Raw genomic sequence first — 15,840 nt, 5'->3', positions numbered from 1 at the left:
GGAAAATGTTTTCTTTGAAAAAACCTGAAATCTCTTCAGTGATTGATTTCTTTTGTGGTAGGTAGGTATGTAATGCCTTCTTAGAATCAAGGTGTGGTGCAGGAATTTGAATTTATGCTTGTTTTTGAGGAGGTGTCAGGCATGGCTTCTCAGACTTGCCAACTTTTTGCTGCAGATGGATTTACTGCTGAGTCATGAAAACGGCAGTGCTAAGGATTTCAAGATAGGATTTGAAGGATTACTTTCCCCGGAGATGTGTTTATACTCTCTCAGTTTAAAATAGTTTAAAATAGTGCTTAATGTTGAAGGTAAAAGGCTGGTGAAGATTCCTGGCAATTCCTGTCCGAAATTTGTAGATGTGCAGTGGCAGACAGAAACACAGTTTGCAAATCTCACAATAATGCTACAATGATATCAGGCAATTTATCTCGGAGCTGGGATCCTGGAAAAAAGCAGGAATTTCAGCTGGTTTTAGCAAAGCAGCGGTACCTGAATGTGACAATAGATGGAGCTGTCTGCGAGAGAAGTAACCAGCTTTGCCAGCTCATTTTTCCTTCGGCTTTTAAAGCACAGCTTCCACGCTTGGCCTCATTGTCATCTTCATGGTGCTGATTTCACCGTGCCACGGAGGGCAGCCTGCAGTGGTCAGTACTTCACGTATCAGCGGCCCATTTTCTGTCTCACCCCACACTAAAATCTGGCAGAGTCAAGCTCCTGACACTTAACAGCAAAGCTGTCTGAGTTACTACTGACAGAGAGTAGGTTTAGATTGGATATTGGGAAGAAATTCCTGCCTGTGAGGGTGAGCAGGCCCTGGCGCAGGGTGCCCAGTGAAGCTGTGGCTGCCCCTGGATCCCTGGAAGTGTCCCAGGCCAGGGCTTGGAGCAACCTGGGATAGTGGAAGGGGGTCCCTGCCCGTGGCAGGGGGTGGGACTGGATGGGCTTTAAGGTCCTTTCCACCCCAAACCATCCTGGGATTCTATGAGTACAAATTCATGTTGTAATACAGAATCATGGAATGGGTCAGGTTGGAAGGGACCACAGTGAGGTCATCTGGTCCCACCTCCCTGCCCCAGCAGGGTCATCCCAGGGCACAGGATTGTGTCTGGACAGCTCTGGAATATTCCCAGAGAGGGAGACTCCACATCCTCTCTGGACACTGTTCGGTCACTGCACAGGGAAGAAGTTCTGCCTTCTGTCCAGGTGGAACCATCAGTTTCTGCCTGTTCTTGTGTCCCACTGCTGAGCCCCGTGGAGCAGAGCCTGGTCCATGCTCTGGCACCCCCACTTTGCATAATTACACACGTTACAGAGGTTCCCTGTCAGCTGTGTCTCCTCTTGAAGAGCCCCAGCTCCCTCAGCCTTTCCTCATCAGAGGTGCTCCAGTCCCTTTACCACCTCTACAGCCTCTGCTGGACCCCCTCCAGGAGCTTCTTGTCCTGAGGAGCTCAGAGCTGGACACAGCCCTCCAGATGTGCCTCTCAGGGCTGAGGAGAGGGGCAGAATCACCCCCTGACCTGTCCCTTTTGCTACAAGGGCATATCTCTGATGTTTTCCTGTTGCTTTCTGTTATCTCAGGAGCCCCTGGCTTATCTCTGTAAGACTGCAGGTGTGCTCCAGTGTGGCTGAGTCAGAGACACCTGTACAGAGCCCTCACAAGTATCCTGTCCCTCTCATTTTTCCTACTATCCCACAGCTTGCCAAGGGCAAGCATGATACCGTTCCCCTCCCCATCGTTATCTAGTTTAAAGCCCTGCCAGTGAACCCCACTAGTTCCCAGGCAAGACTCCCTTCCCTGGCTGAGAAAGGTGAATGCCATCTGATGCCAGCACTCCTGGCACTCCACAGGCCATTCCATTTTCAAAACCCCCAAATTTATGGTGGTGACACCAGCTGGGGAGCCATCTGTTTCTTTCAGTATTGCTGCTTTCAACTGGAAATGTCAGGAGAAAACAACTTGTAGCCCAGAATCCCTTACTAAATGCCCCAAAGCCCTGAAATCTTTTGTGATCACCCTCAGACTACGTGTTACCCTTTCCTTGTCCGCTGCATGGAAGATCACGTCCGTGGCCTGTGAAAAATTTGGATGTTTCCTGGTGACATCTTTGAGCCAGACCCCAGAGAGGCACCAGACTCTCCCTAAGGGCTGGGTTTGTTTGGCATGTCAGGCTTACAAATAAAACACCTACAAATAAAACCCTATGAATTTCCTGTGAATTAACTCATCATTGAGGCCGCCCTACCGGGACACGCTGTAGATCCATCAGGATGTCATCCATGTGGTGACACTCGGACTTCTCCAGGGCCACCATCTCTTTCTTGATCTCCAGGATGCGGCCAATTACCCCATCCAGCACTTGCCGAACCGCCGCCCGCTTCTGCTGGTGGATGAGGTGGTCGTGGGCCTCCTCCAGCTTACGGAAGATTTCCAGGTATTGGATGTAGGCAGTGGCCAACATCTTCATCACCTTCTCACGGTCCTCCACTGGCTGGAAGAACTCCTCTCTTTCTCTCTGGAGCATGATGTCCAGCTCCCTCTGCGTGTCTGCCCACAGCTTGACGTAAGTGCTGGTTGGAAAGAGAAGACTCTGTCAACCTGACATGAAAGCAAGAGTTAGCACACAGCGACGCCAGGGCTCTGTGGGTGTGGATTTCTCACACAGCAAGTGTGAGCCATTACATTTATAAGGAGATTTTAAACTACAAAGTATTCTGAAAACCATTAGCAGAAGGTTCTGGGTTTGTTTTAAAAATAGGAATCTTCAAATGCTGTTTTATTAAAACAAGCTTAAAAGCTTTTCAGCTCCATTCTAAAACGCTTGAAGCATCCTTCAAATGTTTGAAGTTACAACCCCCAACAGTGCCAGGAGTTTTATTCAGTTGTTGCTAATTGAGAAGATGGTTTAATAGGAAAGGTGCCTCCCCCCAATGCCCTTCATTGGAGGAAGGACTCCCCCAGTTTTTGAGGCTCTGCATGTTTGAGATAAGGACCAATTCGTGTTTCTAAAGCTGGTGGTGCTGTTCTGCCTTTCTGAAGTGGTTGCTTGGAGTTAACTGCAGGTTAAGGGGGAGGCTGGTGCCCATGCTAGAGTGAGGCTGTGGGCGCTATTTCAAATGTGAAGTGAGGAAAATAATTTATTTCTATGGTAGCACCTGTTGCACTCCAAGCAATTGCTAAATATCTGGTCTGGTGACTATGGGATTATGTGGCATGGAACATGTCACATGTCACCTCAGGCCACCTGCATTTCCAGGATAATCCTGCTCACTTGATAGTTTTGGTAGGAATAGGTGGAGTTCCGATAGGAGCATGGACTGGCTGTCAGTGGCTTTTCATGGGAAAAGCAGACCAGAATATCCTGGGAAATCAACCTAAAGGAGCACGAAACGAGCAATGAGGTTTTTATTCAGAGAAGGGCTCAAACAGCAGGTTTGTCATGGGAAGGTGTTAATAACACCTGTGGCAGTGAAGACACTTCTAGGTCCTGTTCTCCTTTGCCAGATGGAACCTCTTGGCAGTGATAAGCATTAAAAATCTTTGAAAATGCCTCTCTAGGAACAGAGCTAAGAAATTCCTTCTGCACTGAGACTCGGCTGAGTTGGGAGAAAACCAGTTCATTCATGTTGTCATGCTGAGGGGAAAACAGTGGCTATGGGAACAGGGACAGCTGACTTGTTCCTTAATCCTAGGAATAAAGGCCATTGGCCTCAATGGTGCAATGTAGACCCATCCATGTGCTTCACCAAGTTGCTGTTCCTAGAGCTTGCCAAAGAGGGATGAGAACAGCAAAAGGCCCTGCCTGGTGTTAGATGAGCTTTCAGAGCAGACCTCACGTTGAGGGAGTGCTGGCTTATTTATCCTGACCAGAAAGCTGGACAGATGTTAGCATTGTTTGTGCATGATAATAAATGTTGGAGCTCTGTGAGCTGATCTTATCGTTCCCGGTCCTGGAGGACAGAGTGATCCAAGGCTTGTGCTGCAAGAGGGATGAGTGGGGTGGGACAGGACAAACTCCAGCCCACGAGTGCCCCGAGTGTGGGGTGTCCTGTATGTCCTGGATGGTGACAGGGCTGTGGGCCTCCCCCCTGCAGCCAGCAAAGCCACCACCAACCCAAACCCTGCTATTGAATTTGCACCATTAACGTTTTAAAGGGCGTATTACACTCCTCAGCTGACCTGGCTTGCTGCAGGATGCAGCTGGCCTTGCTTTTCCTAATGCTTCTGCAGCCCACCCAGGTCTTTCCCTTTCCTTTTTTTTTTTTTCCTACTGCATTTACATCCCGTTGCACCACCCCTATCAGTCAATTGCAGCAATTAACCCAGGTGCAGGAGATAAACAGAACAAACCCGGCAGAGGGGAGGAGATGGGGACAACCAAGGCCAGCATTAGCTGGAGCCAGGACACGGAAGGATGTGAGGCACGCGGGTTTTCCAGCGCAGGAGGAAACGGCGCGGTGCTGTACGTACTTTGTGTGATTTCTCACAGACAGTGGGGAGGTTGTCAACCTCTGAGGAAGCCCAGCCCTGTGGGGTGTCCCCGCAGCCATCCAGCTGATTTATGAGCCGTGGGGATGCTCGGGCTGGAGTTCTCCCGTGCAGGTTACTGCTGGAGACACCGGATTGCGCCGCACTGAGAAGCAGCCGTCGGCTCCAATTGACAATAATCTCCCTCTCTGCCTCCTCTGACTGAGGAATGTCAAGTGGTTCCTCCTGCTGAGCCAGCTAATATCTAGTTTCTTTTTATATTGTGAGTGGCTTGTGGAGGGAGGAGGGGGCTGGAGCGCTGCAGCCCTTCGGAGGACATTACCACGAGGCATTGCAGATAGGACGTAATTGCTTCCATAAAGCATTAGTTTATCAGATAAGCACCGAGATGATTGCAAGCACAGTTGCTGTGGGTCAGATGTTAAGACTAAGGATATTATGGGATGATTGTAGCTTTTGCAACAGCGGTGTTTCAGGTAAATGAGGGCAAAAGAAAGGACAGGCCCGCTGGAAAATGAAGTGTTGAAGGAAAAGGTTGATGTGAAAGTGATAAAATTTTAGCTGATAGCCCTATGTACCTGCTGTGTTCAGGGTGACTGACACCTTGAGGCGACCTGATCCCAAGTTTGTTAGGTGTGGCATGGGGACATCAGATACTGGGTAACAGGACAGGGCGAGCAGAAATCTGATTTGAGTGCTGCATCACTTCACCCTGATTAAAAACTAGAGGATACATCCCCAGAACAGGATTAAAATAGTTATTTCAGGTTTTACTGGTGCCCAAATGGGAGCCCTTGTGGACTAGTCTGAAGGATGAGATGTGCTTGGTGTTTATAGCTTCTTTTGGAGGACTTGGCAGAGCTGCTGTGAACCAGAGGAGCCCTTCAGCTTTAGAGACAAACGTGTTCAGGAGGAGTAACTTCAAGGTTATGCCTTAAAAGCAGAGGAGAGCACTGCCTCTCCTTGCCTGTGAATCAGACAGGGAGTGATCCCTGAGTCCCTATTGGAATTTTTGCCTGTTTGCTCAGTGTCCCTCTACATGAAGTTGTGAACTCCCTCAAAATTGCTTCCACACACTGAAGGGGGAGGACAATGTAGCCTTGAATGCACTGGGGTTTTATTTACTCTTACTGGTCTGTCTTGTAGGCTCATTTCTGTTGTGTACTGAGCTGTGTCTGTGCCTAAGGATATTACATCAGATTTAGGTTGGATTAGAGCCTCTAATTCACCTGTCAGTGCAGGTAACCGGCAGGACTGAGCCTAACTTTCCTATTCAAGGTTTAAGATTATCAAATCCTGGAAAAGAAAGCTGCCTCTTGATCTCTCTGTGCATATAGCACTGTAAGTAATGCTACAAATTGTCATAGCAACTCCCAAATAGGGGTGTTATGGGGAAAATAAGCAATGCTGTAATGGGGATGAGGAAGAAACACATCAAGTGACTAAACTCCAGAGTCCCCAGAGGGACTTCTGGCAGCTCACAGCTTGGAGGGAAGGTCAGAGCTTTAACTCCTCACTGATGTCCCTTCTCTTCACTCCGACAAAGTAGAAACACAGTCTAAAACATGGGCTTAAGAAGTTCCTTTTGCCCATAGCCTGACTGCCAGTTCAAATCTCACTTTTATTGCTCAAAAGAAAGCCTGCTCTCCTTATTTAGAGTGAAGCTTAGCAATACGTTTTTTTTTTTTTCCTGCTCAAGTTATAAAGAGATGTTTAAAATCCTGCCAAATTGTACATGCCTTGTTTTAGTGTTGTAGGGCCCTCTAACTCTCCATGTTTGCTTGACCCATCTCTCCTGACACTTGGAAAAGCTCACTGGTTTTGAGTCCAGCTGAGGTGAGCCTGCTTACTGGAGCTGGACTGGTTTTAAGGCTTAAGCGTGCCCTTCCTGGAAGGGTTTGTGCTGAGCATGCAAACTGTCCCTCAGGCCACTCTTGAGCCAGGAGAAGAATCTGGCATCAGTGGGGCTACCTTTGTGTGGCTTTTCTTTCTCCCCCCAGAGCGTCTCTGTGTTTTACTCACTGCCAAAGGGAACACTGTCCCTGTTATTGCAGGACATGGCACAGTTTGTCTCTGGGTTTGTGCATGGGCTGAACCCCAGCTTCTTTGATGCCTGGTTTTTCTGGGCTGCCCTCTGGAATATCTCGTGCTTTTCCATGCTGAAGCTGCACTAGTGCAGTGCTGTGTGGGTCTCACTGGTTTATCCTGATGGATGGAAGGAGGTGGAGGGGAAAACATTTGACTCTGACTCCAGCTTTCCTCACCTCATTTGGAAACTCCTGTGTGATTAAATGAGCTAAATCATGTGTGTTAAAGCATCACTGAAGGAACCTCTGCTGCCACTGCAAACCCACCTTGTATTTCTTTCTCAGAAATGAGACTGGGCCGTGCTGGGGCCTGGAGAAAGTGCCACAGGGTTAGTGTGAGAGCAAGGGGATGTGGAGCAGGGCTCAAGGAGTCTGGCACCTCTTCACCACGGCCCAGAACACAAGGGCAGCGGTCACAGAGCAGAGGGGACCGCGATGTGGGGCTGGTGACAAGGAAGTGCAGGCAGGGGCCACTCCTCAGGGTCCCCTCGCCACACTCGGGGCCTGACAGGTCAGGCATTGTACTAAGCCCTGGGCAAACACGGGGGAGGGAAACCCTGCCCTGCAGCCTCTGGAAAATAAAGAAACAAGAGACAAAGGTTGGGAGGGGAAAGTGAGGCCCTGAGAGGAAAAAGGGTTTTTAATGCTGCTGCTTTTTCTTTTTTTTTCTTCTCTCTTTCTAAAAATCACCAGGCTTAGGATGACTGCTGGCTGATTCAGGTCAGCAGTTACCTGTACCTTGTAGGAGTAGCCCCCTCTTTTCTCTTTTGTCTTATTACAGACAAACACTTTTCAGGTTGGAGAGGTGCAGGCAGAATCAGCGATCAGTGTGGTCTTATGACACGACCTGTCTGAGTTCAAGAAGTGTTTGGACAATGCTCTCAGGCACAGGGTGGGGTTCTCGGGGTGTCCTGTGCAGGGCCAGGAGTTGGATCCCTTCCAACTCAGCATTGATTCTATGAGCCAAATTGATTGAAATGTTGTCGGAATTAATTCCTGATTTCAAAGCCTTTAGCCTGCAGTCTGGAGCAGTTCAGGCTCATGAGCCTGTTTAAGCCTGCCTTGCTCCTAAAATAAGATTAGTCTCACAATTATGCCAAACTTCTCAGCTGGTGGTGAATGTGACTCTGCCAGATGACTTTTTAAGCATGCTTGCTCCAGAGTTGGAAGCATTTGGGGGAAAATAAAGGATAAACCTCAGTAGGCTTTGGTTGTGACAAGAGAAGAAAACACACAGCCTGCTGGCATTGTTAACGTGAACAGCTCTGTGCTTCTGTCATCTCCAATTTCAGTCCTGGGTACTATGACAGAAAGTGAAGGGGGGATAAAAGATTTGTGTGGCAGAAATGTAATGGGAAACCGCAGGGAAGGCGAGGAAGCAGCTTCATGGAGCAGCAGCAGCAGCAACACACCTCAGCAGGTCTCAAGCACCTGCTCCAGCCAAACTCACAAGGCTGGCAGGAAAAAGAACTGTTTTCTTACAGTTTTCTAACAAAGCCCCCATGTATCCTACATGGCAAAGCAATTAAAGTGTGGGAGGTGCTGTTTTGGGCTGTCCAACGCTCCAAAGGCTGCCCTCCTGTCCCTCAGGCTGCAGCTCCTGACTGGGCTGGAGACTGCCCTTCCCTCTGGGGTCAGCAGGAATCGTGCCCTGGGCTGATCCCACAGTGTGGGCAGCAGGGGAGGGGGAATTCTGTCCCTCTGCCCCTGTGCTCAGGTGAGACCCCACCTGCAGAGCTGCCTCCAGCCCTGGGGCCCAGCACAGGAAGGACCTGGAGCTGCTGGAGAGAGTCCAGAGGAGGCACCAGGATGATCAGAGGGATGGAGCAGCTCCATGGGGAAAGGCTGAGAGAACTGGGAATGTTCAGCCTGGAGAAGATTTGGGGTCACCTAATTGTGGCCTTCCAGTACCTGAAGGGAGCTACAAGAAAGATGGAGAGACTATTTACAAGGGATTGGAGTGACAGGACACAGGGAATGGCTTCCCACTGCCAGAGGGCAGGGTTAGATGGGATATTGGGAAGAAATTTGTCTCTATGAGGGTGGGCAGGCCCTGGCACAGGGTGCCCAGAGAAGCTGGGGCTGCCCCTGGATCCCTGGCAGTGCCCAAGGGCCAGGTTGGACACTGGGGCTTGGAGCAGCCTGGGATACTGGGAGGTGTCCCTGCCCATGGCAGAGGGGTGGAATGGGATGAGCTTTAAGAACCTTTCCAACCCAAAGCATTCTGTGCCATATGAACAGCAGCCTCCTCTCCTCTGCAAGCAGAATTCTTCCTTCCAAGCAGTATTTGCCTGTAACACACTCTACTGCTTGTGGCAACAAAGTTTATTTCAGCTTTAACCATCCTATGTGTGCTGGTTTTTTCTTTTTTACCCTTCTCTTCCTTAGAAAAGGAAGGGGCAGTTACCCATCCAGCTGCCTCCCAATTCCATGCACAGAGGGCTGTGTCTGGGTGCTGCTATACTCCTGCCAGGAGTAGGAGGCTTTAAGCTCAAAGCTTAAAGACACAATCTACTCAGTTTCTTGAAAACTGGGGCCTTTTCTTTCCCTGTTTTCTAGCACAAGTGCTGCTGGGAGACACTGAATGAGTAGTACACAGGATCTTTCCCTACCTGCTCATTAAGGATGAAGGGAGGCACAGGAGGGAGTTGCAGCTTTGAGTCTTAGCTGTGATCAATTCGATCCTGTCTCTGATTTCCTGCTTTAACATAAGCAAGATGATGTGCTAATGCTCACCAGGGGTGGAAAGAGGGGCAAAGATGAATCTGTGACTGCTTGGGAGATGTATGAGAGAGAACATGCAAGGAATGCCCAGGAGGAAGCTAATAATTGTGGCGTTTGGATGGAATTTGAAGAATATGGCCTGGGGCCAGACGCTGAATGAGGGGATAAAAAGAAATATTCAACAACAGCCCAATGGCTGAATGAGGCTGGGGCCCCGTGGGAAGAAAATAGGATGTGATCACAACATCAGAAACTGCATCATAACGTGGGGGAGAGGAGAGGGGATTAGAAGTTGCACCGACATTTTTTCACATTTGGGTTTTGCAACCTTAATTTTCTTCAGCTGAGCCTCGGGGATGTGATATAAAACAGAGAGCTCTGCTTTGGTTGTTGCTGTTGGAAGCAGGAGGGGAGATGCTCAGGATCTTGTCTTAGATCAATATTTAAGCAGTGAATTAATATAAATTCTATTTGTGACACGAGATTAAATTTTAAAGCGCTTTGATTGTTTAAAGCTCCTTGGTGGCAGTGGCAAATGTCTTGTAGCTGATTAAAACCTGGCAGGAGTGGTAGCAGTGCCAAGGCTCGGCTTTGGACGTGTCTGGACTAGGGCTGTCAGGGGCGAGGTAAGAAATCACTGGTCAGGATCCCACGGGTCAAGGAGATGGTAAACAAATCCATAAAAGAGGAGGAAACACAGCAGGAAAACATGAATGCAGCAGCATCTCTGTGAATCTCCAGTGCCTGGAACGGAAGGTACGTCTGCATGCAAATGCTGGGGCTGAGTGCTTTGGGAAGTGAGATACTCCAGCACTTTTTAATCACCCTCCTCTTAATGGCTCTGCTTCCTCCAGAGTGCTGGGACTGTCCCTAGAAAATGCCAGGCATGTCTGGACATGCTGACTTCTCCCTCGGCTGCCTGCTGGACTTACTGACCCTGAGAGAACATTGCTGCTTTCTGAGCATCCTCTCTGCCCTGACACACAGCTTCCTGAGGCAGTGGGATTACATTTTGTGCTTTAGCCCCACACCTCTTAGAATCACAGGGCCTTGAGGAGGGCAAACATGCCTCAGAGCTCAAGGTTTACCTCAAGCTCAAGGAAAGCTGTGTAGCATTTCCATTTCTGAAGAACCAAAGTTCTTTCTCGTAACCCCCTTTCATCGTTAGCTCTTTGCTTCCCTGCCTTCAGGTAAGGCAAGTTGTTGTAAGACATTTTTGTCATGTGGCATTTAAAATATGTTGGGAATGGCCTCAAGTTGCACCAGGGAAGGCTTATGGAATCATGGAATGGTTTGGGTTGGAAAGGACCAGACAGCTCATCCCATTCCACCCCTGCCATGGGCAGGGACACCTTCCACTGTCCCAGGTTGCTCCAAGCCCCAATGTCCAGCCTGGCCTTGGGCACTGCCAGGGATCCAGGGACAGCCCCAGCTGCTCTGGGCACCCTGTGCCAGGGCCTGCCCACCCTCACAGGGAAGGATTTCTTCCCCAGATCCAATCCAAACCCATCCTCCTGCTGAAAGCCATTCCTTCTTGTCCTATCACTTCATACCTGTGTGAAAAGTCCCTCTCCAGCCTTCCTGTAAGCCCCCTTTAGCTACTTGAAGGCTATAGGATAGATTGGATGTTAGCAAAAATTTCTTCATGGAAAGGGTGGTCCAGCCCTGGCACAGCTGCCCAGAGCAGTGGTGGAGTCCCCATCCCTGGATAGATTTAAAATCCATTTGGATGTGACACTTTGGGACATGGGTTAATGGTGGCCTTGGTAGTGCTGGGTTAAGGCTTGGACTTGATGCTCTTAGAGGGCTTTCCAACCTAAACAACTCTGATTTATGGTACACAGCCAGCATAACCTCCCTACAACCAACCACATTAACAGTAGCCTCGGTACCTTAACTGAGATCCAACTCTGACTGGTGTTTAGGAAGGGCTGGATTAGCCCAGCCATAAATCCCGTGCTCTGCACAGCTACAATGTCATTGCAGCAACCTGAACCAAGGAGTTTCAACACCAAACTGGAGTTCCTCACCAGCACCTTGTTCAGAACCAGGACTGGATATGTGTTTTTGTCATGTGGGGTGCACATATGATCATGTTTATATGGACTTGCTGTTCAGTGCTGGCAGTGCCATAGGAAGTGCTAAAAAGCCCCGTCTCTATTAAAATCAAACTCAGCTCAAAGCAGTTGAAGCACAAGCATTTTTCCAGCTCTGCTCAGCTTAATTCCTTTGGAGTTAATCTGGCTCAAATAACAGCAGCCATGATTCAGAGACTGGGTAGCAGTGAGATTCTGAGATAACTCTGAGGAAGAGGTCAGACGCTACTTTTGTGGGTTTTTTTTTCCCTTCATCTCTTTTTTTTTTTTCTTTTAAAGAGCACAATTCAGATAACTCCCCACTGCACTGTGATCTTCCCTTATGTGATTCCATGAGAGTGTTAGGCATGATTTATACAAGCCCTGCATTGGCTCCACCAGGGATCTAACCAAGCTTTCCTCAAACTTATGCCAACTGGAGGCTGTGCTGGATCTGTCCTCGGACACAGCCCCAGACAGTCTCTGCCCTGCCCTTGGGGATGTTGTTCTTTATTCCTCTCACCCCACCTTTCTCTCCTGAAGCAAGGAGCTGCCTGGCTGGAAAGCAGTGGAGTTTTCAGTGGTGTATGGCTGGGGCTACCACTGTGTGGAGGCAGGAGGGGAGAAAAGAAGGCTGGAGAAAACAATCTCAGGGGAAACCTGACTGCTCTGTGCAGCTGCCTGAAAGGAGGCCGTGGTGAGCTGGGGCTCAGCCTCTTTTCCCAGGCAACTGGTGCTAGGATAAGAGGAAACAGCCTTCAGTTAAGCCAGGAAAGGTTTAGATTGGATAATAGGAAAAATTTCTTCACTGAAAGAATGGTTAAGCATTGGAACAGGCTGCCCAGGGAAATGGTGGAGTCACCATCCCTGGAAGTAGATGTGGCACTTAATGATATGTTTTGGTGGTGTTTGGTTGAAGCTTGGACTTGGAAATCTTGCAGGTCTTGTCCAACCTTAATAGTTCTATGAAACCCAAGCTGTTGGTGACGAGGAGAGCTGCTCTGGTTATGAACTTGGAAGGATGTTTTAGAATCTGAGGGGGTTTTACCTGACAAAAAGCTGGGAGTTTGGAAAGAGGATACTGAGCAAAAGAAACGGGGCTTTGAGGTTGGTAGCACTGAGGCCAGAGGAAGGAGACCATGGCAAAGATGCCAGGAAAGGCTTTGCTCACAACCTGCTGGGGCAGCAGTTTGGATATGGTCAGATTTGAGTGTGAAGGAGAGGAGCAGAAGGAGGTAGCAAATACCCAGGAGGTGTTTAATTTTTTTTTTTCTCTAATGTACTGTTATTTATTGAACTTGAACAAGCCATATCCAGCTCAGAACTGGGAAAAAGAGCCTCCCCAAACTGGGCTGTGCTGCCGGTGCTGGAAGCAGCAAACAGCACAACACTGATGGATAACATCATGCAAGATGCTCACAGTTCAGCTCCCAGCACTGTAGCACAGCACCAATAATAATCGTAATACTTGCTTAATATGTGGGCTTGGAGTGATGTTTCTGGGGGAACGAGCACAGCTCCTCGCAGGCACTTTGATCCAATGCCGTCATTGCTGTCTGGTTATTGCAGACGAACTCGTAAAAGCTTTGCGCTGTGCTGAAATTACTGGGGGGAAACAAGACATGACGCGCGAGCTGTGGGCTGCAAGAGAGGAACTTCCTGCAAAAAAAGGGCCTGAGTGGATAATATTAATATTTGCCTGGTTTTCCTGAGATGACGCCGTCGCTTTGTGGGGTGAACCCGCCTCCCCCCGGGCTGTGTTTTACCCTCTCTGAGGGGATTTTTTCCCCCTCAGCCGCCGCGCCCCGAGGTACTCACGCCTGGGACATGCTGAGGGCTGGGTCGGCACCGAGAGGGAGCCCACGACGAGGGGCACCGGCACCGGCAGGGCCCCGGAGCGAGGGGCCGAGCCCGAGTCCCGCTGGGCTGGCACCGGCACCGGCAGGGCCCCGGAGCGGGGGCACCGAGCCCGAGTCCCGCTGGGCTGGCACCGGCACCGGCAGGGCCCCGGAGCGAGGGGCACCGAGCCCGAGTCCCGCTGGGCCGGCACCAACACGGCCCGAGCCCGGCCGAGCCGCCCGCGGCCGTCTGAGGAAGCGGCGGTCGCGGCGTTACCGTGGACACGGCCCGGGGGGGCCGAGCTCTGCCCGCGGCTTCTCCTCGGAGAAAAGGGAGCTTCAAGCTTTGACCCCCTTTTTTTCCCACCTTTTCTTCCCCCCCCCCTCCCCCACAGAATCACGGGATGGTTTGGGTTGGAAGGGACTTTAAAGCTCATCCCGTTCCACCCCCTGCCACGGGCAGGGACACTTCCCACTGTCCCAGGCTGCTCCAAGCCCCAATGTCCAGCCTGGCCTTGGGCACTGCAGGGATCCAGGGGCAGCCACAGCTGCTCTGGGCACCCTGTGCCAGGGCCTGCCCACCCTCCCAGGGAAGGATTTCTTCCGTGTACCTAATCTAGGTATTTTCTTGGTTTTTAGTTTAAAAGCGTCCATGGTCATCCTCAGTGTCGTGTCTCTCAACCCCCCCCCCCCCCATTTCACTGTGCCCCATTAGTTTCATTTTTTTCCCCGTTACTTTCATCCTTCCCCCGTTAGTTTCCCTCCCCCCCCTTATTTCCCTCCCTTTATTTTCCTTTTCCCCCCCTTTCCTGTATTTTCCTTTCCCCCCCTTTTCTCCCCTTTCCTATATTTTACTCTCCCCCCCCCTTTTCTTCCCTTTTCCCATAATTTCTTTTTTTCTCCTTATTTTTCTTCCGCCCTCCCTGTTATTTTACCCCCCAAGGACTCTTTTCCTTTTCCTTTTCCTTTTCCTTTTCCTTTTCCTTTTCCTTTTCCTTTTCCTTTTCCTTTTCCTTTTCCTTTTCCTTTTCCTTTTCCTTTTCCTTTTCCTTTTCCTTTTCCTTTTCCTTTTCCTTTTCCTTTTCCTTTTCCTTTTCCTTTTCCTTTTCCTTTTCCTTTTCCTTTCCTCCATCCCTCTCTTTCTTTCATCTTCCCTTTCTTTTCCCTTTTTCTTTCTTTTCCCTTTTTCTTTCCCCACACACCTATCAAGGCAACTTTCTAGTGGTCTTCCATTCCCTTACCACTTAAAAACCAGTTCAGAGGACAGGATCACAGGTTTTTTGGGGAAAATGCACTCCTCCACAGAGCCAGCGAGAAGGGAAAAAGCAAGAAGTTTGGGAGAATGAGTGTTTTGCCAGTGATCATATATTTTGCCACATATCTCTGTGTGTCTGCATTCCTTTTATTTTTCCCCCCCTTGAAGCCCCAGTTCACATGATTAGGTGAGACTCTTGGCTATCAAGTTTTTGAAATAAAGTTCCTAGGCCCCCCCTGGTTTTGGAGGAAAATCTTGAAAACATGAATCTTGAAGACGATAATAAAAGCATCTAAGGATATTATTTTTCAAGTCACATGATGACTGTGCCCAGCATATAATTTCTTTAAGTGTATTGGATCAGTGGGGTTTTTTTAGGAGAACCTGTTGCATTTTCTTCGTGCTGAGGCTGAAAAATGCTGTAAAATCCTCTTGTAATTTGCTGTGTTGATATCAAAGTGGTTCTTCACGCTGAAATTTCACATGAGAAATTTGTCTGTTTCCTTCTAGTGCTTGATCCTCATCCATGTGTGGGTCAGGAGGGTCTCACATGCAGTAAGTACCTTGTGTTTTGTTCTATTTTAATAACATATTCCAGTCTTTGCTGCCCAGATAGGAACCTTGCATATTTATTTCCATGAATGCTGGCATTCATACCCCACTTTTTATGCCAAACTGTGTTTTTTCAGCCAGAAGTTTTACCTGCAGAGTCCCAGCAGTGCTGTCTCCATCAGCGTGTGTGGTTTTAAGGACTGACTGACCTATTGCATGTGTGTGCAGTAAAAAAGTAGGAACATTTCCGAAGCAACTGAAATGAGAGCACCGAGATGGCCTGATAAGGCGTGGATGTTAATTATTAATTTGAATTTATTGCCCTCTGTTAGCACCTCGTTGTCACAGTGCACAAGATTGTCTTTATTGTGCTGGAAGCTGTATTAACGATGAAATAATGCTCGTTGCTCACTTCCCCACCTGCCTTCTCCATTCCCCCCCAAAAAAAAGCTGGAGGAAAGCAAATGTCTTCCTTTTAAAAATGGGAAATTAAGCTACAAAGAAGTGATGTACATGAGAGTGTGCAGGGAGGCTGGGGGGATTTTCATTTTCATCAGTTTGTAGAGAACTTGGGAAAAAAAAAGAGTTGTGTTGCTGGGAAAAGTCATGCAGTAAAATTAATTATGAAATGAGTAGAGTCGATTTTTTTTTTTTCCATGGGAAAGGAACCTGTTTTTGAGCTGAAATGGGAGCTGTGTATGACTGAGAATAAGTAATTGGTTTAGCCTCAGAAAATAGACGTTTATAAATGGAGAAAGCAGGGAGTTGGAGATGTTCTGGTTTGCTGTTGGTTTCCAGTTGAGTCCTTGAGCTTTTCAGTAAT

At 48.9% G+C, this 15,840-nt stretch overlaps 1 protein-coding gene across 2 annotated transcripts in view; it reads right to left on the bottom strand.

Moving 5' to 3' along the window:
* The window catches only part of IQCA1 (IQ motif containing with AAA domain 1), a 101,672-nt gene extending 88,124 nt beyond the window's left edge, over positions 1 to 13,548 (bottom strand). For both annotated transcript variants that reach the window (XM_039555024.1, XM_039555025.1), the window contains exons 1-2: positions 13,191 to 13,548; positions 2,244 to 2,568 (exon numbers count right to left, since the gene is read on the bottom strand). In XM_039555024.1, the coding sequence (XP_039410958.1) occupies positions 2,244 to 2,568; positions 13,191 to 13,201 (336 nt within the window). In that variant the 5' untranslated portion in view covers positions 13,202 to 13,548. The remainder of the gene's footprint in view (positions 1 to 2,243; positions 2,569 to 13,190) is intronic.
* Positions 13,549 to 15,840: the final 2,292 nt, after the last annotated feature.

The sequence above is a fragment of the Corvus cornix genome, chromosome 7 (assembly GCF_000738735.6).
Source record: "Corvus cornix cornix isolate S_Up_H32 chromosome 7, ASM73873v5, whole genome shotgun sequence".
In the NCBI taxonomy this organism is placed as follows: domain Eukaryota; kingdom Metazoa; phylum Chordata; class Aves; order Passeriformes; family Corvidae; genus Corvus; species Corvus cornix.
This window is presented reverse-complemented; position numbering and strand designations above follow the sequence as displayed.